Genomic DNA, 23,858 nt, shown 5'->3' on the forward strand with positions numbered 1-23,858 from the left:
TGGTCACAGATGGTGTGTGTGCTGGGTCAGCAGCCGAGGGCCTGCTACATAAACTATAAAGGAGCATGGATCACCTGAACGCTATAAGATTTGAGATTCGGTGGCCAGAGGTTTGTCATCGCTGTGTTTCACCCTCTCTCTCTCTCCCTCTTCTTGTTCTGCTTCTCACTGCTCACAAAATTGGCCCCAGCAGGTGCTGATCTTCAATCTCTCTTCAGAGACTTGTGTGTTTGTCCAAAAAAATAATGTATGTGCACAGGAAATAGTGTGACTGGATGGTGTCTATGGATCTGCACACATTTTTGTACACACAAATGTGCCTGTAGGGAGGTCCTGGAAGGATGCTGAATCAACACTAGTGTTACATGGCCTCGGGCTTCACAGTCGCTGGACGTGGACCATGCTGAGCAAAAAGCTGTCAAATATGCTGCCACATAGAGTCAAGTGTCATAGTGCTAATTAATGGTTTCATGCAAATCAGGAAAAATAACATTATATATACATTCATAAAATGCATCTTTACAAGAGAAGGTCATTAAATAAAAACAACCGCACATTAAGGCAATAATAATAATACCTGAGTCCTGTGTAGAGTAAGCCCTGGTGCTGTATCACCATAATATTTTACATTTGCAACATGCATATATACACTATAGATCTATTATATGCATAAATTATGTGTTTGACTGCATATGAACACCTGCTGTCATTTTACAGAACAAACATAAATGAGAAAGCAATTGAAGAAATAAGTCTGATTGACAGTTTTATGGTTTGCAAGATTCTTTGGTGGATTTATTGTCTAACGTTCTCCACCATCACCTTGCATGTTTGAGTTTTGTTGGTGTTGTGTATAATTTCTGTAATGAGAATAGACAGCATTGTATCACCACAGAGAGACTGAAATAGATGTCAACCTTTTGGTAAAGTCCACTTTGTGAAGTTAAATAAACAAACATTTATAATGGAGGAATATGCCAGATAAAAAAGCAGTCAGGTTCCATTTTCTCAGATGTTTTAGTAAATACTTGCTTGAATGATAAATTCACTTTTGCCTCCATTTACATATTTGTTACATAATAATATGTTTATTTATCAGTGATAATGCACATAATAATAATGCAAATCACAAATTGACTTAGATTTAGAAGATCTGCTCATTATCATTCGCTGTCTCTTGAAAAATATGAAAAAAATGATTAATCTACTGAGACAAGGACAATTAATTACTGTGTTAGTAACACATACAGATGAACAACAGCGAACAGAAAACCAGCATATGTCCTACTCCTCCCTGTTGTGTCTACTTATTTCACCTATTTTCCCCTCTCCTATTTCTCTCCTACAGTGAAGAGGATGGTGAGCAGGAAGACAAAGCCATCTGGTACTACAGCACCAAGGTAAATGACTTCTCTTTTTCTTCTGCTCTTTACATCTAATTACTTTGTTTTCTTTCATTGTTATTCTATTTTTCTTAGCTTTATATGTGTCCCTACCCCGCTATTTCTTTTAGCTTACAACATTATCTGTCTATACATGTTCCCAACACGTCCAGTTAATCTTGTGTTTCACGTATTGAACCCTGCCTAACCTCTGTCCAGGTCCAGCTGGCTGATCTGATAGATTGCTTGGATAAGGGCTACTGGGAGGCCGACTTGTACGCAGCCCTTGAGGAGATAAGGGACGAGGTGCACACACATATGGACATCACTGAAGACCTAACCAACAAGGCCCGTGGCACCAACAAGTGTTTCTTCACTGCCGCCAATGGTAAAGAGAACTCAGTTCTTCCTCTATGAAATATGAAATCACTTCCAGTGAATCTGAGACGCAAGTTTGATTATGGATCTGAGTGGAAGTATGATCTCTTTTGGCCCAAAGTATTTTTTCCTCTCTTTCTCTTGCTGTGTCTGCTCCCCCCTTACTCCTCTCCCCGCTTCCTCCTCCCGACTGCTCATGAATGCCACCCAGTCATAGATGGCTGGGCTATAGGAATCAACCCAGCTATTATGTAACGTTACTCTGGTCACAGTCTGGCTGGTAATCAACTTTTGAGCTTCCCTTCCAGCCCTCATCTCTTCCTCTCTCTCTGCAGGGTATCCACCAAATCCACGTGCACGCTTTTGACCTGCTTAGTGGGTAAAAATTATCAACTTGTGAGCACATTGTCAGCAAATCATGTTTATAGCATGCTGTGCAGTTCAAGTTCAAGACAATTCAATTTTAGGAATTGGTGCGACACTTCAAACAGTGCTGTGGAATGTGGTGTTAACTTTTGACCCGACAGCTTGATGGTAAACTAACACTAACAAGTTAAATGTTCTCACTGACAACTGTATTTGACCTTTTTGCCCCCCGAAGTTTATAATAGAAAATATGTCACTTCAGAAAGTAGAGCAATAGTCAGACAAACGGGCAGCAGCTTATCCTCTGTGTTGCCTCTGTGGTCTTTTTTATTGTAGAGTGTGAGCAACCCCAACTCCCAAAAAGTATTAGACTATGCACTGTAACACACTTAAATAGACGTTTTCATTCAGGTCCTGTGGAGGACTGCCAGAGAATTGGGTCTGGACTCATGCACAATGCAACAGGGATTTTCTGCTCAGACACGTTCACTACAGCAACAAATTCACATACATACAGATATTCCGCAGTTTCTCCGGGGTTAAGTGCATTTTTTAAAACAGCTTATATGTATATGTTTTATATCAGGTTAGAAGTCTGCTGCTGACGCCATTTGTGAAGTCGAAACAAGGAGTTCAGTTGGATAGTAAAATTCAAACCCATCTCAATCTGGCCCCAAAAACACAACATCTTTGTCCTTTTTATTAAAGCCTAGTCAATTCTGAATTTTCTCCTTATCGATATATTGATATTAATTTCTGTATGCACTCACACACACACGTATGTATATATATGTATTAGGGATGTCACGATATGAAATTTTGGTGCCACAATTATTGTCAGAGGAAATTTCACGGTTTTCACGATTATCGATACTATAGAAGGAAAAAGACACACAACAAGCAATATAAAGCTAATAATATAGCTAATGAACTAAAATATTTATTATTATCTTCAACTATATCCAGTCAGTTTTTATAGTGTAACGTTTGGCTATTTAAAAGTAAATTCTGTCAGTTATTTTACTTAGTTGCCTTATTGTGGAAGGTTGGTCAGTGAATTTGTGTTTCCTGTCATCATAAGCAGTGTATCTGTATGGGACTTTTATTGTGAAGGGTCACCGACGGAAGTTGCTCTGTTTTGGGAGTGAAGTGTTGAGTTGTGAAAAAGTAAACGGGCATATTGTCCTGGTTCAAGTCACATTCTTCATGTCCTTATTATACTACTACCTCTCAGTAAAGGTAAATACACTCTCAGCTACATTTATAATGGCTAATAGGAAGAGAGAGGGGGTGTGTTAGAACCGAAAGTAAACAAGGATTTCTCCTCTGGCTGTGAACTCCTCAGATTGAGTTTTGTGTCCAGCTTTGGTGGAAATAAGGCTGTTAAGTCAGTTCCCTCTTCTCAACTGACATTTCAGTGGCTCAGTGGTTAAGAAACCGCAGATACCCTAAAAATCTGTAAATCGCGACATAAATAAATATATTAAATATTTATATAATATGTGTATATATGTTTTCTAGGATGGTAGGTTGTTTGCTTGTAATGGAGATGATATGATTTATTTATTTGTTTGTTATTGTTTCTATTCACCTGTCTCCCTGCCAAGGGACTAAAAATGAAAATGAGCTAATAGCTAAATTAAGTACAAAACATCTTTTCAAGTGGAGCTTAATCCATTCATCTATTTTCACCATTTTTAAATCACCCCAAGGTGAATATAAGATTTTTATATTTGCACATATCTGGGGTCATATTACCAATATGAGTTTGATCAAATCATCTTTGATACTACATAACTTTAAATTTTAAATAATTGTATTGTTAATTATTCTTTAAATTAACATTTCTTGTTGTGTTCCCTAATAAAGTTAATGACTGTTGAGTTGCCATAATCATTAATTAGTTTTAAGATATTTCTTTTGTTCTTGATTATGTGATTGGTGTTCTGGATAGTGTTTTTGGAAACACTGCAGTGTCCAATGTGCTATTTTTCTATGTTTTTTCCTTTTGCTTGGTCACTGATAACACCACTGAATTTGATTATCTTGCAATATCTCAGTCAATCGAACGTTCTTGGACTCAGCCATTAATTATCTTTATTTCCTGTATTTAACTTTTTCCTCCAGAGGAGATCCTGGAGCGGCTGCGGGCTAAGAAGGAGGAGGAGCTGGAGGAGATAAAAAGACGAGCTGCCGAGGAAGCCCTTAGAGCGCGGATGGAGAAGGCGAGGGAGGAGTTTGATTTGGAGAAGGAAGAAGGAGAGGTTGGGCTGAAAGACGAGGGACATCCGGAAGGCAAGGTCAAAGATTCGATAAAGGAGGAGGAGGAGGAGACAAACGAAGAGGCTACAGAGGAGAAAAGGGATGGTGTCAAATCTGGAGGTAATTATGATTATTAAGAATCTGATCATTTCTTTGGGTTAAATATTTTGTCAAAGTAACATTTAAAAACAAAACATCTAACCTGCAAAAGCTTCGAAAGGAAAGGACATCATCACAACATTCTAATTAGTTATTGCAGCTGAACAAAAACACAAACTGCGAAGGGAATTTTACAAGTTTGGCAAAGGGGGCCTGTAGTTCACCTTTAGAGAATCATGAATAAAAATGTCTATACGTGTTCCTATAAATGCGTCCTGTTGTTAAACTTTAAAATTAAATAGCTGAAAAGGTTTTTTGGTATATATGTATCTTATAATAATGTCCAGGAGTATATGAAAGTCTACTTTTCCCATATGAGTGATGGATATCATATGATTTGACAATATCTGTCAACCTCAGCCATCACTGCTCCTCTCCATTATCTCCACGTTACCTTTTTCATTTACAACGTTGCTACTGGTTATCTGTAGTTGCTGAAGCTCCACCCACTGGCCAAGAAGGCAGTAGTGGCAGTAACTTCTCAGATGGACCAAAACCTCCAGTATCCTCAGCTCCGACACAAACCACCATTGTGAGCTCAAGCCTGGCTACTGAGGCTCCACCGCCCCTGGCCTCCAGCGTAGAGGCTCGTCTAGAGGGCTGTTCCCATAAGGAGGTCTCTAACACCACTGAAGGTATACATGGACATTTCAAGGCTAAGTTGCCCTTTTAAATGAGGGGATGTGCTTATTGACACAGTCAGCAACTTTAACGAGATTGCGTGATGAATCTCATGCCTCCTAACATCACAGAGACTTGTGTCTTCCACCATTACCCTCCTTCCCAGCTCCCACAGGGCTCCTGACCATTTCCCGGCCTGTCTCTTTTTGCATGTGGCTCTCATCCCATCTGCTGGCTGTTGTGTTCAGTCACTCACCTTTGATTTCTTGAAATCTGGCCTCAGCTCTGTAACACTTTCAGCCGTTCTGTACTTGAATTCTTTTAATCCCTCGTGCTCTCTTCTCCTAACAGCTGAGAAATCGATTGCATCGATGGATTTGCAATCAGATGATATTGTCACTGCAATCAGCATGACGAGCCTCACTGAGCCTCAGTCAACTGGGGACACGCATTGCATTGCCTGGTGCAATACTTTTCATGAAAAGCTTTTCCTCAGCTTCCTGCTTGTACTCTGCAGCTTTGATTGAGTAGCTTTCTGTTTGGGTTTTGCCTTTTTCAAACATTTTCTCAATGATGACCTTCACATATCCATCTTTAAAAAATTGCTGAGCACCATTTGTTGTGATCAGTGTGGTCATGTGTGCACAAACCTTTCTTTGCCTGGTTGCTCACTGCTTTCCAAGACTCAAATAATGGGCTATTTGATGCATGCATTGCATACGGCTTACCTGTAGAGGGAGCCACAGCCCTAACTTTTTCATAACATTCGCTAGAAAGTTTCTGACTTCACCAAGACTGAGCTTCTACTTTGCTGAAATTACAGTCTTCAGTCTTTCAGTCTGGGCTAACACCTGCATCCTGCTGTCCATGAAAATAGAATCATATTATGACAGCAAGAACAGCACAGTCGAGATACTGCATGCAATCCAACTAACTAAGCCAACACTGTTTGTAATTTCTCTTTGTAGCAGAAAACTCGTCATCAGATCCTGTTAGTGGAGATGGAATCCTGAGCCTGAGCCAGCCCTCTCAGACCTGTGAGGAGAACAGTAACAGCAGCATGGGAGCCAGGGGCCCAGAGCCCCCAGACTTGGTTGACAAGTCCTCCCAGTCATCCCTGGCAAGCTTTGATGACACAGGTCAGACAAAGAAATTACATCTTGTTTTGTTGTTAAATATTAGCTATCTTTAAATGCATAACTGTGCCCTAAATCATACGATTCATCAGCACATAGTAGCACCTAGTTAAAATGCCAGAGGTGTGTGTGATGTGAGGTTACTGTTAAGAGCTTTTCTCTATCAATAATCTCTGCAGATTGTATCAGGTTAGTTCAAATGCAGTTAACTACTGTGTATGACAAAGTTCCCTCTGCATTTTCAGGAGACGGTAAAGACTCGGCCAATGGTGAGAGCTGCAAGAGGTCTTCGGCGACTCGCATGGTGACCCGGCTGAGGAACCCAGAAAGCAAGCTGAGTCAGCTGAAGAACCAACAGGTGGCTGCTGCTGTTCATGAAGCCAACAAGGGCTTTAAAGAGGGCAAGGAGGTGGGAGCCATGGAAGAAACAGATTCAGCTCTTTCAGATAATATTGCACAGGGTCTAAAACAAGAGCACTGACCTGGTCAATGTTTGTAGAGGGATAAGAGATGAACGGAGGCACAAACTATCTTGTGACTACTAAACATCATTCGTTACTACTGTAGCTCAATACACAGAAGAACTACATTGAAGTGAATTTACACCCAAGAACAGGGAAACAATTTTATTGTCAGGTTGCAATATTAGTGTTTCTGAAGGAGCAAGCAGTTGTAATTAGTGCTGATTGGATTTTTGTCATCTCCACAGGTGTTAGTGGTAAATGCACAAGGTGACGTCACACGTGTCAGCACGCGCAGCAGCAAAGACGTGGTGATGAAGGGGGCCCTCTGTCAATACTTCAAGCTTGGCCAGGAGGGCAAGTACCGCGTCTATCATAACCAGTACAGCTCCAATACCCTGGCCCTCAACAAGCACCAGCACAGAGAGGCAAGTAGCATGACAACTCCCGTGTTGCCATTTGAATGTTCATGAACACAAAAACAATGCTGTGTGGTTCACTGGTTACTAGATCTTTCTGTGTTTGTATTTCAGATAGGTCAAAGATTATAAAATTTGCCGTGTGATGGGGTACACTTCAATCCCTGTGCCCAGCAGTTTTCTAACTAAGACAATCATTTTATAGATCACGGATGAGAGAGTTGTTGAGTTTAATGCCCCTGTTCTTTCTGATTCCTTAACTCAGGACCACGACAAGAGGCGACATCTCTCGCACAAGTTCTGCATGACACCTGCAGGAGAATTTAAGTGGAACGGGTCTATTCATGGCTCTAAGGTTCTCACCATCTCCACACTGAGACTCACCATCATCCAGCTGGAGAACAATGTTCCAGCGCCATTTATGCACCCTAACTGGGCCTCACACAGGTACAGAACAGATTGAAAGATGAGTATATAGAAATTTAACATGTTGTATGTGTGCATGCATGTAGATTTTAACCACACAAAAAAGTACAGTGGGTATTTGTTTTGTTTTATTGCTCAATTTTGTCAGCAAGGTTGATGCCCTTCAGTGAATCTGTCATGTTTTGTTAAAAACGAAAATATGTCAGAACTGTTGCATTTGTACCAAAAGTAAAAGCATATCATGACGAGACTGACCACTTGAAACAAAACAAGTTTTAAATTACGCTGTCTTTGTTTTTCAGGACAAATTGGATCAAAGCAGTTCAGATGTGCAGTAAAGCTAGGGAGTTTGCGCTGGCCCTGGCTATCCTGGAATGTGCCATTAAACCTGTGGCTATGCTGCCTGTCTGGAAAGACTCACTGGGCCATACGAGGTATGTACTAATACTACCAATATAATATCATATGCAAAACCAAATACAATACTTAATCTGTGATTTTACTGCCTGATATAATTACTCAAACACACATAAACAAAATAATAGTTACACGATCCATCCACAAATTCAGTTGATCAAATACTTCAAAATTCAAACAAGCATTCAGTGCATCGTACACAGGGGATGTGTGGTCAGTTTAGCAGGCAGAGGCGATCATAACCAGATCAAATCCAAAAGGCCCACCATAGCTGTGAGGCATAATATTTAGACTGCGAGTCCAGTGCCACCCACCTCTGCCTCTACCACTGCTTCAACACCACAGCGGCCCTTTTAAAGAAGTGATTGACCACGATTTCACAAGGTCGGGCCCAAAGTGTGTTTATGTGTGTTACCGAACTGTGAGCATCAAAGTAAGGAAGAGAGAGAGAGAGAGTGAGCTGCAGGACAAGTGTGTGTGTTTCATTTTCAAGCAGCATACATGTCTTTGATGACTCTGAGTGCAACACTTTCAAAAATGTTTAGTCTGGCTTCATCAATCATATAACACTAGTAGAAATTTAAGGTTGAACGCTTTTTCACAAACAGCCCAAAATAGGTTAATTTGTTAAATGACAACTTTAAGTAATCACTAGTCTTTGTATAAATATAGATGAATTTTTAGTTCAAGAGCTGGATTGAATGACAATTTAAATCATTTTTCAGGTTAAATCGCATGACATCCATGGAGCGCGAGGAGAAGGAGAAAGTAAAAAAACGTGAGAAAAAGCTGGAGGATGAGGAGACGATGCTACAGGCCACTTGGGTCAAATACACCTTCCCAATCAAACATCAGGTTGGTCCAACTTTCTGCAATTAGACATGACATACCTTCAGGTCAACATCACAGCTGAGCTAAGCCACTCGGTCATATACAGTAATTTTTTTTGTACAGTGCTTAGAGACAGTTGGATGCCCGGAATGGCTGCCATTACAAAGGTTGATATTGAATGACAACATTTTCACACCACCAGCGAGAAAATCCTGTGGCAGTCACTGACTGACGCAATGTTGATTTCACAAGATACAAGCACCCCATTTTTCTAGACCTTTTACCAGCACAACATGAAACGCATAATGTTTCAGTCTGATCTGCTTCCAGGTTCGAAACCTTAATGCCTGGAAAACTGAGTCATTTCAGTGGGAAACACTTGTGTCTGTCGTGTGTTTGTGCATGAGTGACCATCAAGGCCTCTTTGATACAGCGAGCTGAGCTTTGCTGTGACTCATTTCCCTCAGCAATTAGTGATTAGTGTGTGAATAACCTCAAAACCTTTAATCTCTCTTCTCATTGCCCTCTCCTTTTCCACCACTTTTCTTTCAAATGTGTCTCCGGATTCACTCGTGCTCTTGTGAACCCTTCACCCCGAGTTGTTTCTTTATCTTTATTTTTCTCATTCCGCATCTCCTTTCTTGTCTAATGTGAAGGTGTGGAAGCAGAAAGGAGAGGAGTATCGCGTTACAGGCTACGGGGGCTGGAGTTGGATCAGTAAGACCTATGTGCAGCGGTTTGTCCCCAAGCTTCCCGGCAACACCAATGCCAACTACCGCAAAGAACTGGAAGGTCTGGAACGGGCCACTTTGTGGCTTAAGTTATGGTTTTTAGTTATTTGGAATTTTGGGTTCAATGATTTAAGTCTGTCTTTAGATATGTCTGTGGATGTCTTGACTCGTGTATAATAACTTAAATCAAAGACATCACAGATCATTTAGATTCTTAATTGTTCATTCAACTTTAAAGTAATGTAATTGACTGTCAAACTGCACTGTCAACTCTAATGGTTTTCAGCTTGGACATCACATGATAGTCCTTTTACAGTTTATTTTATTTTAAAAGAATTTAATAATTGCAACAGTCACTCTCCCCGAGTTCGTTACAATTTTTTTTTAAATTTCACTTATGTTCTTTTTTCCAAAGATGCGAAACTTGGCAAGAAGTGTACCCTGCTGGACTTGAGTCGACGACCCAGCGTTGCTTCAACAGAAGCTCAGGGAGCTGCTGTTTTAATCAGTGAAGCAAAAGATCAAGGCTCATGCAGCCTCTCCAAACCTGCAACAGATCATCTGCTGTCTGCTGAATATTTCGAGTCTAATGAGAGGATGGAAGAAGAAACAAAAGAAGAGATGGATGTAAAAGAAAAGACAGAAGAGTTGTCGGTTGAGGAATCACCTGCAAAGATGGAGGTGGACCCCACAGAATCACGATCGGATGAAGAGCAAAGTATGACAGAGTGCGACTTTGTGTCTAATAGCATTGTATTTTAAGTGCATGTACAATATGAGTGGTGCTTTATGTCAAATTTGATTAATTTATGCTAGGAATGAATTCACTTGAATATTTTATTGTTGATCAAAAAATAAATGTATTTCCTCTCCAGGGTGCAGTACTCAGGAGGGTGAGGCTTCCATTAAGGCGGAGCCAACAGATGACGCTCAACGGCCCTTTAACTACGATGTGGTGCATGTCAGCAACGGTTTCCTCACCCGCATCGCCTACAAGAAGAAGGTCAAGTCCTCCAAGCTGGACGGCCTGCTGGAGCGGCGGGTGAAGCAGCACGTTATTGAAGAGAGGCAGAGGCAGCAAGTGTCTACCTCCAAACCCAAGACCCCTGCGCTAGTTTCACCAGCTTCAGCTCCTGCTCTGAGCACTCCAGTCCGGCCGCGGTCGCCACTCAAGCCCCATGCTCTCGCTCAGACACAGCTCGCATTGGGCCACGCTGTGAAAGTGGAGGAGAAATCTTCCACACCACAAACTCCAGGGCTAGGAGAAGTTAGAGGAGGAGAAAATGAAGGGGAGAGTTACACTGAACTCTCAAAAACTACAGAGGATACTGTCACTCCCCTTCCTTTCCCTGGTCTGGACTCCACACCCAAAGACAGTTGCAGTACAGGTACAGGTGGAGATTTGGCTTCACCTCAAAATCAAACCACCTCCTTGGAAAGGACTATGGGGCCAAAAGAAACCAATTCAGACACTTCAGGGCAAGAGGGTGTAAAACTGCCCGAAGGGGAAACTACAGCACAGGGAACCCATAGCTCTTTAGAGCATCAAACAGCCAGTGTAGCATCAGATGTTACCAAGACTGTGCATATTGACAATACAGGGTCTGAGATACCCAATTTAAAATTTGACTCTGTAAGGATATCTTCAAATGTACTTGACCAAAAAAGTGGTCAGAACACATCCCCTCTTAAACCTGTCCAGCAAAACCCAGAAATCTCTGCACATTCAGGCCCTGGGGAAAATGGCACAGGGCCAGCGGAGAACCAAGAAATTGGACAACACAAAACCAAAAGTATTAGCTCTCCCGACTCCGTGCCAATTTTTCCTCTCCCTCAGGTAAATGGTAATGACGGCTTGGGGAGTGAAAGCATGTTGAGTAACTCTGTTATGGGCTCAAATAATGGCGTGCTCACCAACAGTCCCCAGCCCAAGGTGAACAGCACTGTTAAAATTGAAGAACAAGGACTAGTTGTCTCCCCGAAGGACCGCACGCAGCAAAAGCCTCTGGTGAATGGAGATTTGACCCCTGTGAACAATAGCACAGAGATTGGGCTGAAAGAACCAGGTCTAGTTTCCAGGGTTGAGGGTAAGTCATCGATATCGGACCAGGAATACAAACCTCCAATAAAGATAACAAGGCTGGATAACAACTTAGATGCACTTGGAGCTAATACTCAGAGCACTCAACAGCACAACAGCACATCCCCGGTTCAGACTGAGACCAAAGCCAGTTCTGTTGTCAAGATCATCAGAATGGCACCCTCCCCTATACCCTCTGCAGAGGAGTCGAGTCTCAGTGATGACTTCGCTGAGGAGAACAGTAACAGTGGGACGACAGAGCCACTCAAATCCCTCATCACCCAGGTAACCACAAAGTCCACCACCACCACCACAACAGTAGTTTCCACAGAGATGAGGACAGCCAACGCGCCATCCAATGCATGTGGAGAAACGGTGTCAACAACAGAAAGCAGCGCAGTGTCCACACTTAAAACAATGACCAAAACAACTGTGACCAAAATCTGTTCCTCCGGGCTTGACGGTCAGTCGGACGACAGCCAGAGTGAAATGGTGACACAAGAACAGAGAACCATGCTCTTGGCGTCTGTCAGTAAGTCAACAACCGACACCGATGGGAAAACCTCGGTTACATCTGTTGCCGTGAGCCAAGAGGACTCTTCATCCACAAAGGATCACGTCCGCCTCCTGAAATTCTCCCGCACTAAGAAGACACGCTCGGGCACAGCTCTTCCTTCATACCGCAAGTTTGTCACCAAGAGCAGCCGCAAGAGCATTTTTGTACTACCGTATGACAACTTGAAGGTGCTAGCAAGGCGAGGTGGATTCCGGGAGATTCCTGTGTTTAGCTACAACGCCAAGCCAGCCCTGGATATCTGGCCGTATCCCTCACCCAGGCCCACATTTGGCATCACCTGGAGGTAAGGTTGTTAACCACCCAAACATCAATCATTAGTGATTCATTCCATCTCTGTTACTGTGGTACTAACTGCAACTAGAGTGGCCCTCAGTCAAGCACACACCTCAGCCATGGCCAAACAATTCTACATATGATTTTCTATTTCTTATAGTATCAATATAAAAGAAACTTGGATGGCATTAAGAAGAGTAGACACCTCCACCAAAGCCCTTCCCTAATGAAACCACATTTACATTCACTAGCTGGAGATTTTTATTTGGATCTGCAACAAATTGCACACACTCAGAAATATCAGTCCCTTAAACTTGCCTGATTTTTTTTTTTCATGAATTATTCTATGCTCCTGGATCCGCCCCCTGATCTGGATCCACACCAACATTTCTTGTTTTTTCCTTGGTTCATGCCGCACGCTTCCACAAACGTTCAGGAAAAATCAGTTGGGTAGTTTTTGCGTAATGCTGCTAAATAACAAATAAACAAACACAGATGAAAACATAAAAAAGGAAGTGGTCTGATAAACCACATCCACAACTAAATTAAATGGAGATAAAAAGTACTGTATTTACTGAAAAATGCACTGATTAAATTGACCAATCAATCTGACTTGAGGAGGAACTGGAGTTTCACAAGCAGCATCTTGTTCAGAGATGCAGTGGCTGTAATGTCACAGCTAACACACATCACTCTGTGTGAGAGAAAAACATTAAGTCAAGCTAAACAAAATGGGCGTAATATAAAGTTATGTCAGGATGTTCTGTTATAGAACTTTCGTCCAAACAAAGGAGGGAAATGCTTATATATAGCTCATATCTAATTTCGGATTAATTTAAAAACAGAACATATAAGTTTTTGTATTTGCCAGTCAGACATAACTTGTATCACCTGATTGCCCAAAAGATCTTAGTTGAAAACCCTGAAATGGCAGCACAGCAAATTTATTTTTAATTAAAATTAAGGAAAGACTCAGATTTTTTATCATAACAGTCTACAAGAGAAAATGTATCAAGTCTTAAAAAGGGTTAGTGTTACTGCCCTTTCCTTCTCTATTGAACCAACAACCTCATCTGCATGTCACATGTTTTTGTTCGAATATTCATATCCACTCAGTTTACTGGAAGAAATGCAATAGTATAAATGCTGTCCCTGTTAACCACACTGTGTTCTAACAGTTTAAAAAAGATATGTCTGACAAAAATCTGATAAAGAGGATAATGTTTCTCCTCATCATTCACCTTTAAACCCTTTCCCAGTTATGTCAGTGTGCCGCGTCCGTTCATTCAGTCCTCTCCCTCCCTGTCTGACGCTCGTGGCTTTGGCGCTGAGTGATGTTGTGGCTCCGAGCCGGGTGTCACAAAGGGACCTCTGGTAATTTTGACTGGACCTCAGAGTTCCGAAGCAGACATGAATCATCCAGCGGTCGGAGAAGTGTCAGGATGTTCACTTTGTGCAGTGACCCAGCCCTGCAACCAAGGGATATTTCCCACCTGTGGTTACACAAGGGAAAAGAAATATCTACCAAACCCCAAACAACACACACGGCCCTGTGATGATCATGTGTTTGCACATACTTTAAAAGAACGTATCCTACTGCTGTACGTCCCGGCCATAATGATGCACAGGAGGAATATGTCTTCTTCGATAAAATTTCAGGAATTTTATCCATTGATGGATGACGTACTTGCATCCAAATCTACCCTCAGAACAGTCTGTTACACCCAAAATTATTACATACCAAAAAAAAAAGAAATATGCACAAGCTTCCACTTTGAACTTTCTGAGTTGTGTTGTGTTATGTACTTTCATAGTCAGGGATATATTTTTTCAAATTTATGTTTGAAAATGATTAATTTAAGATGGCAGGCAGTCGTTCTGTTTCTTTCATGGACGTGGTCACAGTCACAGCAACATTTTCAAACACCTCTGTTTTTACTCTGCCTCTTCCTGTCCCATGATGCTGAGCGACTCGCTGGTCAGTGGCACTGCGCTAATAAACTGCATGACACTGGGCTGAGGAGGCTGCCAGAAACCCTTCCATCGCCCCACAGATGTTTTTATTACTCTTCAGTGTTCACCAAAACGTACACCACAGATGTTTCCATTTTTCAGAAGTTTATTTCTATATAACCTCCTCCGACGACAGCTGTGGGCTGCATAATGTTTTTTTGGGGGGTTGTCCATTCGTACATCCATACATCTGTATGTTCATCTCATTCTCGTAAATGAGATATCTCAGGAAAGTCTCAAGGATAATCCCTTAAACTGGCATTCAGACTCAAAAGAACTGATGAGATGTCGGTGGTCTAAGGTTACTGTGACCTCACAAAACATGCTTTCGCCACATTTTTAGTAAAATGTTTGATAAGATAAAATGATGAAGTGGTGACATTTTATATACAAAATGTCAGTGGTCAACCTCTTTGTGATGAGATATAATGTTCTGCAAAAAAGCAGAAGGGAGATTGTGACCACATTTCTTGTAACTTGACTGGTTGGTGGAGGTGAACAAACACAAGTAATAATAATTCTAGTTTTGATATGTTCTTCAGATGTGTCGGTGCAACGTTCTTAGTTGAGGTTGTTTACGTGCAGCTACTCTATATGTGACTAATGCTTGAAACTCTTGGTTATGTTCTAGATATCGTCTGCAGACTGTGAAGTCTCTGGCCGGTGTGAGTCTTATGCTGAGGCTCCTGTGGGCCGCTCTGAGGTGGGACGACATGGCTGTCAAACCGTCCGCTGCCATCGGCACCACACGCACAGGTAGAACATCACCGTACTCCCCCAAATCATCATATAGTGGTTGTCTTCATTCTGGGAGGTAGAAGTAAAACAGGTCTAATTTTTAGGGTAAAATTAATTGGGTTGTTAAGATATCATATTTACTGCTTTCTTACTGGTCAATTTATTTTCACGTGTATGTGGATGATAGAAAAATTGAAACTCCACCGTGATAATCAAACCCCAGATGTTTCCTCCTTTCAAGAACTTGAGATATATATTGCAATATCTACCCGGGCTCTCCTCCTCACCCCCACAAGCCAATATGTCTGTCTGAAAACGACAGTCTCCTTTGGGTGTCACTGTGTTTATGTTGGAGTGCATTTCCTCCATCTTCTCGGGCTCTCCTCCTCATCACCATACCAACCCAGCCCTATCCCCACTCATTGCTACAGAGACATCGGATACTGAAATCACCACGACGGAGATCATCAAGCGCCGTGACGTGGGGCCCTACGGCATTCGCTCAGAGTACTGCATCCGCAAAATTATCTGTCCACTTGGAGTGCCGGAGACTCCGAAAGGTAAAGATGGTTTTCTTTTTTCTGACACTGAAGAAAGTGTTTAAGGCCACAAAATTGAAGAATTTGATTATATAAACCAAACCATAGTAAAAGCTCAGAAAAAAATATGAATTAATTGAGTTGTTTCTGTCTATCCATGAATTTTATTGTTTGTATTGCTTTGCTAAGCACAAAGTCTTTTGCTGAGACGTCTTTTCCTCCAGCTCCCCCAACCAAACACAACATGCAAACATTCAAACAGTCGTCTTGTCTTTTAATTTATTCTTCTGTCTACCATCCCAGAAACCCACACACCTCAGAGGAAGGGGTTGCGCTCCAGTGCCTTGCGCCCCAAGAAGCCAGAGCCTGCCAAGCAGACGGGCCCAGTTGTGATCGAGACGTGGGTGGCTGAGGAGGAGCTGGACCTGTGGGAGATCAGAGCCTTCTCAGAAAGGTCAGTGGGTCGAGGCTCACAGCGGTCAAACATGTGATGTCTACATCTGAATTGTAGCATCCGTTGTGTCGTCCGTCAAAATAATGAATAAACATGTTTAACTGCATAGCCAGATATGGTTTTGGTATTTACTGTCTCATTAGGTGAATGCCACCATTCTTCTACTGTGACACGATGCTCAAAATGTGTTTGCCTGATGATGTTAAGCTTATTGAAATTACTATAACAATATTAGCAATATCTTTGCTGACAGGTTCTTGTATCTGTTACAGGGTGGAGAAGGAGAAAGCTCAGGCAGCAGAGCAGGCCAAGGTAAGCCTGGTTTAGTCCAGTCATTTTTTCGTTCGATGCTATGTACACTTCATCACAAAGGCTTGTGTTGTAGCAGTGTTCCTTCCGGTCCACTCGGCAATGTTGTCTGTCCATCCTTTTCTCTGTCTTTCTTGCTTTCTTTTTCATTGGACACCTGTAGGATGGTCTTAGTTAGTCTGTTTCTGTCCATCAGCAAGTCTTCATACTGTCCTTTTCGAGCACTTATTACATTACATTGCATATCATTTAGCTGACGCTTTTATCCAAATCGACTTACAATAAGTGCATTCAACCAAGAGGGTACAAACCCAGAACAGCAAGAATCATGGAAGTACATTAGCTTCAAAAAGTGCTACATATAAGTGCAACTAAATTTCATTTCTACTCATTTGGCCGGGCAGCAAACCTGTCTTACACAATATTTTGACCTTTTATCATTAGTTGCTACATAAATGCACTGACCATCTCATTTACCATTTCAGAAACGTCTCGAGCAGAAACCAGGCTCAGCGACACCGACAGGGACTCCCGCAACATCTGCCGTCACACCCAAAGTCATTGTCGGTTCATTGACAGGCCAGGGCACATGCAGCACCAAGGTAGTACTGTCCACCAAGATGGGCACCCCCGTCACATTCCAGCAGAACAAGAACTTCCAGCAGTCGTTCGCCACCTGGGTCAAGCAGGGTCAAAGCACAGGTATGTTTTAGAGGAGTCTAACTATTGGCTTTCAAGTGACAGGAAATGAGTTGTTATTTTCTCCTTTGATCCCCCCCCACCAGCATAGCTGTTGTAGTCACCGTAGATTACTAAAGCATTGATATTACTGAGTTGATAGTATTTGTCCTAATTTTTTCCTTTGCTTCATTATCAGGCGCGGAGGGCACTGTGGCCACGTCGGGTGGGCACACTTTCCAGATTACGGGAACGTCAGTGGGTGGAAAGGTAGTGACCACCAAGCTGCCGCTGCCTGCCAACAGCAAGATCGTCACAGTCAATGTGCCAACTTCACAAGGAGGTAGGTTTTTTTTTTTATTTTGAGGCAAACACAGAGAACAAGTTACAGTTATTCAGTGTAGACTTGTCTTTCCATCAACAACCATTTACAGATTCCTTTGTATTTTGGTTTCTTCACCTCAGACCCACAGCTGAGACCTTTCAAACGCGTCAAACGAGCCAAATCAGATCTGACTCATTAATGTGAAGCAATTTATCAGGCCAATGGTGCGCATGGTGCTTTTTTAAATGTTATGCTGCCAGGTACCGCAGACCCAAATATTTTGAAATCTACTAATTCGAAACAAATTAGACATTCCTCTGTCCTTGATCGCCACTGTTAGCGAGCCAAGTATGCAAGTGGACGATCATTTTCAAAATCCCACATCTGAGGGGAGCTATGGGGCACATGTGTCCATTTCACACTGCTAAATACACTTTTTTCTGAATCAGTCACACAGCTGTCACAGTTAGTTTTACCATGGACCCAATGCAGTTGTTTTCCTTAGCATGCTTGAAATCACTCACACTTTTGAGGCACTTCCTTTAGCCTTGTTCCAGCCCTCAGAACCCCAGCCCACATCCCAAATTACTTCAGTGTTTTGCCATAGACTTTACCAGTTATGATATGATACCCTGAAAATAAATTAAATCACATAATGATTAAAGATCGGGTGTAATTAAACCGTTCAAGCATCACAGTGGAATTTGGAGGCACCATGGCCTGATGCTGGCTGTTGTTTGAGCAAAAGAGAAAAAGGAGATACTGAAATAAATGAACACCGAACACTAAATCTGTAAAGCTGAGCATAGCACTGCGTAGTGAGTTTGTGCTTTAAGTGAACCTTGTGTTCCATCTGGTTGCAGATGCCACAGAAGTATAGAAGGTGCTACCATGTGAGAAGCAGCCAGTTGCTCACTGTGTTTTGTGCTACTGTGGCACCACCCCCATTGTGGTGCCCATCCTGTGCCAACCTCATGAGTCAGCAGCTCAGTTTGGTGTGGCACATCATGTCTGGTTTTGTCTTGTCGGCATGGTAATCTAATAGAAAGCTGTTATTTTGGTTGGATGTTTTTTGGGGATGGTAGACTTGTGTAGTCTGAGGTGCTAAATCTGGACTGCTGATTCAGAATGGGGCTATCTTTAGTTAGGCGCTTTTTAAAAATGTCAATATTGACAACGCAGGTGAGGCGATGTACTGAGTCTGTACGTGTTTCTGTCAAGTTATCACATGATGGATACTTCTCAACACTAGATAGAGGTGGTCTGACATGTTGACAGGCTCCTTTAAAGCCGCTGGCAGCTCTTGTGCAGCTCACATAGGTCGGATTCAGTATCTACAAAATCACTTACTTGACTAGATGCTCTGAACAAAAGTATTCATTCAATTAAATTGTACAATTTCAAGCTGGAAATTTACATCCTCCACAATTTGACTCAAAAACACATAGTAAGAAATGTTTATTTGAACGTTAAAAAAGAGTAGTAGAGCCTGACTGATATGAGTTATGGATTCATAATAACTATAGTACAGAGTTAAACATTTCTCAAACCAAAATATCATGCAAATATTTTTTTTTTTAAGATTCCTTAAATGCTGTTATCAAACCCTTATGACAACTATTTTTAATTCAGGCCTGATATTTTACAGTTAAACCATAAACCTTATTATTAAACAACCAAATATATACAACTTGATTCAAGATTTTTTTGTATAAAATGTAAACATATATGCTCATCTTCTCTCAATTCATTGCGTTCATAAATTCTGTAAAAGGCTCATGGAATCGTCCATACCCATAAAACGCTCCCAACAGCCACAACAACAATATGTTGTCATTTTTCCTACTTTATCCTTTCCATCAAGCTAACTGCAAAAATTTGAAAAGAAACCTGAAATCCTAATTTTCCAGCAAAACCAAATTATCATTAAAAAGACTATCTCATTAGAAATACAATGAATGTATTGTTTGATAAATACCTGCTGTCACCAGATAAAAAGAGTGATATCCAACAAGGATATGAAGAAGGTGACTTTTCTTAGCTTTGAAGTAGCCATGAAGGAGAAACTAAGTTCAGGTGGAGTGTAGCCATTTAATGGACATGTGTATTTATCCAGCATGACTGTTGAGCGCCCTGTTTGTTTTGGAAGGGCTTAAGGAAGTTAGGGAGGAAAACAAGTTTACCCTGAGGTCTGCTTCCCAGACAGGTAGCCCTCTATAGTGGGATTCCATTTTTCTTTTTTTCCCTCCATTTTTCTGAATAAAAGTATACCTCTCCACTCACCGGAGTCCCAACTCCCCGACCTCTCCAAACAGCCAGTCCATAGAAACCAGTGTTTGATGTGTGCGACCAGAGCAGCTACTCCCCAGGTCTTACGAGCGGGTTTAACGTCCCTGTTTGAAGACGGAAACCCTTGATGTATAGGTTTACCTGCGTGGTTGCGGTTGAAAAACCGCAGCAACGAGGCTGCAGAGGAAAAAGAGCTGCACTCTCTGGGTTTCCATCTCTGCCATCGGCTTCACGTGAGCTCATGAAGGCACAGAGCCTGGTGAACAAACATGAAACGCTGCCTTTGTCGGATTAAAGTTTTAAAAGTCGGATCTGAATTCATGCATAATTTATGAGGGGGGTTCTGAGATGTTGGGGGGAACCCAACTAAGCTTTCAGGTAGACTTTGAAGATTTGTTTACCTGCTCGACTAATATTTACTGGCGCTGTGATCAAAAGCTCGACATCTCGCCAGGAGAGAAGCCCACAAATAATGTATTGAGTTGTGTCGGTGAAGGACCTCTGCACAACTGCTCACTGGTGACATGCAAACATGTAATTGTATTACAGACGTTGGAGCATTTTGAAATGTGTTGGTTGGATGTGTTTGAGGTAATAAAAGTCAGATATTTGAAATACAAATATCCCTGAGTTTTCTCCATCACATTTTGTATTTCTCCTGGTCCTTTGCTTATCTTTCCTCTAGTTATGAGTTCGTCTTACTTAGTTATTAAAACTCCCCCCTTTCTTCTCATTCCTTCTAATTGGTTTAATCCTTTCTTCTCCTCCTATCTTTGCAGGTGTGGTTCAGCAGAAAGTGTTGGGTATCATCCCGTCCAGCACAGCGGGTGGCGCCCAGACCTACACCACATTCCAGCCACGCACAACCACACTCAACATCAGGCCCCATACCCCTGGCTCCCAGCAACAGGTACGTCTGCCGTCTATCAGCTCTGAAGCATCCTTTAAGGTTTTTATAGGACCATGCTTACTATAGAAATCTCCTCCACTGCTTTCTAGTGTTTGCAAAAATCTCTCACATTACTGTTTCTGATGTCTTTATTGTTTGCACATTTTATATTTAAAAAAAATAACATATCTACTCTCTGAAAGTTTTTTTAACTTTAGAAGTCACTATTGTTTTTCCCCTTTTTGTTTTTTTCTTGTGACCTTTACCATAGACCTCAGTTTTATGTCTAAATCTGACAGGATGAACCTTTTGGCCTTGAAATATTATTTGTAACGTTTTGATTAAAATATCCTCATAGGTTCTGGCAACTGGCAGTCAGATCCGTCCAGGAATGACAGTGATCCGAACCCCCCTCCAGCAGACGGGCCCTATGGGAAAGACAATACTACGAACACCTCTCGTGGTCCAGCAAGGTAATGTTCTCCCTCTGAGAGATTGAAGACTTCATTTGAACAAAGCACAAATCACCCTCAAAGAATAACTAAATACTGGCAGCAAATGGCATCTCCTCTCTGTTAGTCAGCATGTCTGTTTGTATGAGTGTTGCTGAGCCTCTTTGGCTTCATGATTATCATCTGTGTGTCAAATATGCCTCCTCTCTCTCTCTCTCTCTCTCTCTCTTCCAGGTCAGGGCGGCCAGCAGGTAGTGACGCAGATCATCCGAGGTCAGGCAGTTTCCACGGCAATATCCGGTGCCAGCCCTGTTGCCACTGTCACTGGCCAGGGGGCAACCGGCCCCGCCACGTTAGGACAGGCAGCAGGCCAGACAACACCCGGCACCCCACGGGCACAAGGGCAGGGCCAGGTTAAATTGACCCTGGCACAGCTCACCCAGCTCACACAGGTTAGTGAGGTCACCTTAAGTGCAGGGTCAGAAGTCAACACTTCCCAAACATTAAGATAAATTGTCCCATGATGTTTATAGACCTATTACAGTGTATGAGTTATATACAATCCTTGATTGATCCTTTTAAAATTTGACTAATAATTTGCCTCTGACGGCGTAATCCATTCTCTAAGAAGAAGTGAAACATAGGAACCTTAAGAACACATGGGTGGTGGTAGGATATGTAGGTGCAATAAGATGTGAAATAATAAAATTGATGTTTAGAGAGCTAAGAAAATCTACTTTTAACAAGATGTGAATACTGACTCAATTGATTAAATGACATATTTTCCCACCTCAACCAGTTTATTTTGGAAGAAACGGCAATGCTCTGATTGATCTCTTTGCTAACAAGCGTCTTCTCGACCCTGTCTCTCGTAGAAGCAGCAGGCCACGTCAGGTGTGGATCGGCAGGCTGGTGTCGGTGGTACCCAGCAGGCTCTGACGGTTATGGTACAGGGTCAGGGCCAGACCACGGGCCAGCTGCAGGTCATACCTCACGGGGTCACCGTCATCCCAGGACCTGGGCAGCAGCTCATGCAGGCGGCACTGCCCAACGGCCAGGTGCAGCGCTTCCTCTTCACCCCCTTGGCCTCAGCTGCCACACCCACATCAAGCACAGGTATAACACAAATGTTAACCACTGTAGAACTCATTCAGCCAATCATTAACTTTGAATCAAACACGTGAAAGCAGATGTGAAAAATAAAATGTGAATTATATGTGCTTCTACTGAGTGATTTGCAGTTAACAGACAAAACAAACTGGCATAATATCTCTGATTAATGGTTTTATCTTATCCATTTGCTACATTCGGAATATGAAAAACCATAATTTTGACATTCTCCTGCTCGTTTTTAAATCCCCTCTTTCTGATCTTTCGCTCCCTGTGTCTCCAGCCAACACAGGTCCAGGTCAACCCAACTCCACCTGCACCAAAACCCCGGCCCAACCTGCCCAACAGGCAGCAGCCCCCATCCAGGCGGGGACGCCTTCACTAGCCACCACCAGCAGCCCTACTTCAGCGACCCCACAGGGCCAACTGCCGCCTCAGACGCAGGCCCACATGCCCATCCAATCACCCACTTCGCTGCAGGTTAAAACACAGGGAGGAACAGTGCAGCTGCAGCAGACGCCTCAGCTCATCAGCGTCTCTGGACTGCAGCAGCAGGTACAGGTAGGATTAGCAAAGAGACGGGATGGTGCTGGAAAGTTAACTAGAGCCTGTCTGATTTATCGGTTGGCTGATAGGAACTTTTCACAGACATATTGGTATTGGAGTTAATGCTTGCTGATATGTGAAAATTTGAAAGAAATTTGCATTTATGTTTAGTTTCTTAATTCAAGGTCTATATATTTTGTTGTATTTGCGTTTCATTTACATTTATTTAGAATAAAGGTTATGGTTAAACTGTAAAATATCAATTCTCTATTACATTTGTCTGTCATAAGAGTTTGATAAATACATCTTATGAATCATTGCCCCCCTTTTTTATATACATATCAGCCAATATATCAGTATCTGAAATCTTTTATTCCCTGATATTGGTATCCGCGGTCAAAAACCATATTGATTGGGCTCTAAAGTCCACTCCTCCAAACACCTATAGGTAAGATGACCTTGACCAACTTAGTGTCCAGCAGGAGTAGAAAATTTAACTAGTTCTGTCGTAAAAGTAAAATAAAGTTGTTGTTCCTTAAACTGTTTAAACCAGATAATACTGTGAACTACTAATTTACTCTCTCCAGCCATTCATAAGTGTACGTTATAGACCATGTCTGGTCTTTGTCCCCTTTTTTCCATTCTGCAATCTGCATTAACAATTTTGACCCACGATGTAGCTGACAGTGTGATCTAACCATCTAAATAAATGCTTTATGTAAATATACAAGCAAAACCATGATTTTTGTTATTTGTTAAATTTGTGTGTTGCCTTGTGTCATGTCTGCAGGTGCTGGCCCAGCTGCAGGCCCAGCAGGGTGGAGGCTCTCTGCCACAGCACATCAAACTGCAGCTCCCCATCCAGATACAACAGACCGGGACCACCTCAGCTCAGGGAGGACAGGTAAGGCAGCAAACCTGCTAAACCACATCCAAACTTTTTCTTTTTTATAAAGCCTTGCTTTGATGGCTTTGATCACAGTAAAAGCACTGTAAA

The 23,858-nt window shown here is 42.1% G+C and overlaps 1 protein-coding gene across 10 annotated transcripts in view; it reads left to right on the plus strand.

The window, feature by feature from the left end:
- The window catches only part of LOC117765880 (nucleosome-remodeling factor subunit BPTF-like), a 46,154-nt gene that overhangs the window by 7,234 nt on the left and 15,062 nt on the right, over positions 1 to 23,858 (plus strand). For 2 of the 10 annotated variants that reach the window (XM_034592444.1, XM_034592474.1), the window contains exons 3-27: positions 1,349 to 1,400; positions 1,602 to 1,770; positions 4,254 to 4,508; positions 4,979 to 5,182; positions 6,137 to 6,307; positions 6,550 to 6,713; positions 7,014 to 7,193; positions 7,450 to 7,631; positions 7,913 to 8,044; positions 8,753 to 8,882; positions 9,515 to 9,650; positions 10,005 to 10,307; positions 10,465 to 12,529; positions 15,164 to 15,288; positions 15,678 to 15,830; positions 16,113 to 16,263; positions 16,536 to 16,575; positions 17,058 to 17,274; positions 17,450 to 17,593; positions 20,644 to 20,774; positions 21,112 to 21,226; positions 21,440 to 21,657; positions 22,081 to 22,321; positions 22,599 to 22,876; positions 23,652 to 23,765. In XM_034592444.1, coding sequence (XP_034448335.1) covers positions 1,349 to 1,400; positions 1,602 to 1,770; positions 4,254 to 4,508; positions 4,979 to 5,182; positions 6,137 to 6,307; positions 6,550 to 6,713; positions 7,014 to 7,193; positions 7,450 to 7,631; positions 7,913 to 8,044; positions 8,753 to 8,882; positions 9,515 to 9,650; positions 10,005 to 10,307; positions 10,465 to 12,529; positions 15,164 to 15,288; positions 15,678 to 15,830; positions 16,113 to 16,263; positions 16,536 to 16,575; positions 17,058 to 17,274; positions 17,450 to 17,593; positions 20,644 to 20,774; positions 21,112 to 21,226; positions 21,440 to 21,657; positions 22,081 to 22,321; positions 22,599 to 22,876; positions 23,652 to 23,765 — 6,070 coding nt within the window. The remainder of the gene's footprint in view (positions 1 to 1,348; positions 1,401 to 1,601; positions 1,771 to 4,253; positions 4,509 to 4,978; positions 5,183 to 6,136; positions 6,308 to 6,549; positions 6,714 to 7,013; positions 7,194 to 7,449; positions 7,632 to 7,912; positions 8,045 to 8,752; positions 8,883 to 9,514; positions 9,651 to 10,004; positions 10,308 to 10,464; positions 12,530 to 15,163; positions 15,289 to 15,677; positions 15,831 to 16,112; positions 16,264 to 16,535; positions 16,576 to 17,057; positions 17,275 to 17,449; positions 17,594 to 20,643; positions 20,775 to 21,111; positions 21,227 to 21,439; positions 21,658 to 22,080; positions 22,322 to 22,598; positions 22,877 to 23,651; positions 23,766 to 23,858) is intronic. The other 8 variants (XM_034592491.1, XM_034592453.1, XM_034592464.1 and 5 more) reach the window with 8 other exon arrangements.

This window comes from Hippoglossus hippoglossus, chromosome 1 (assembly GCF_009819705.1).
Source record: "Hippoglossus hippoglossus isolate fHipHip1 chromosome 1, fHipHip1.pri, whole genome shotgun sequence".
Classification (NCBI taxonomy): Eukaryota; Metazoa; Chordata; class Actinopteri; order Pleuronectiformes; family Pleuronectidae; genus Hippoglossus; species Hippoglossus hippoglossus.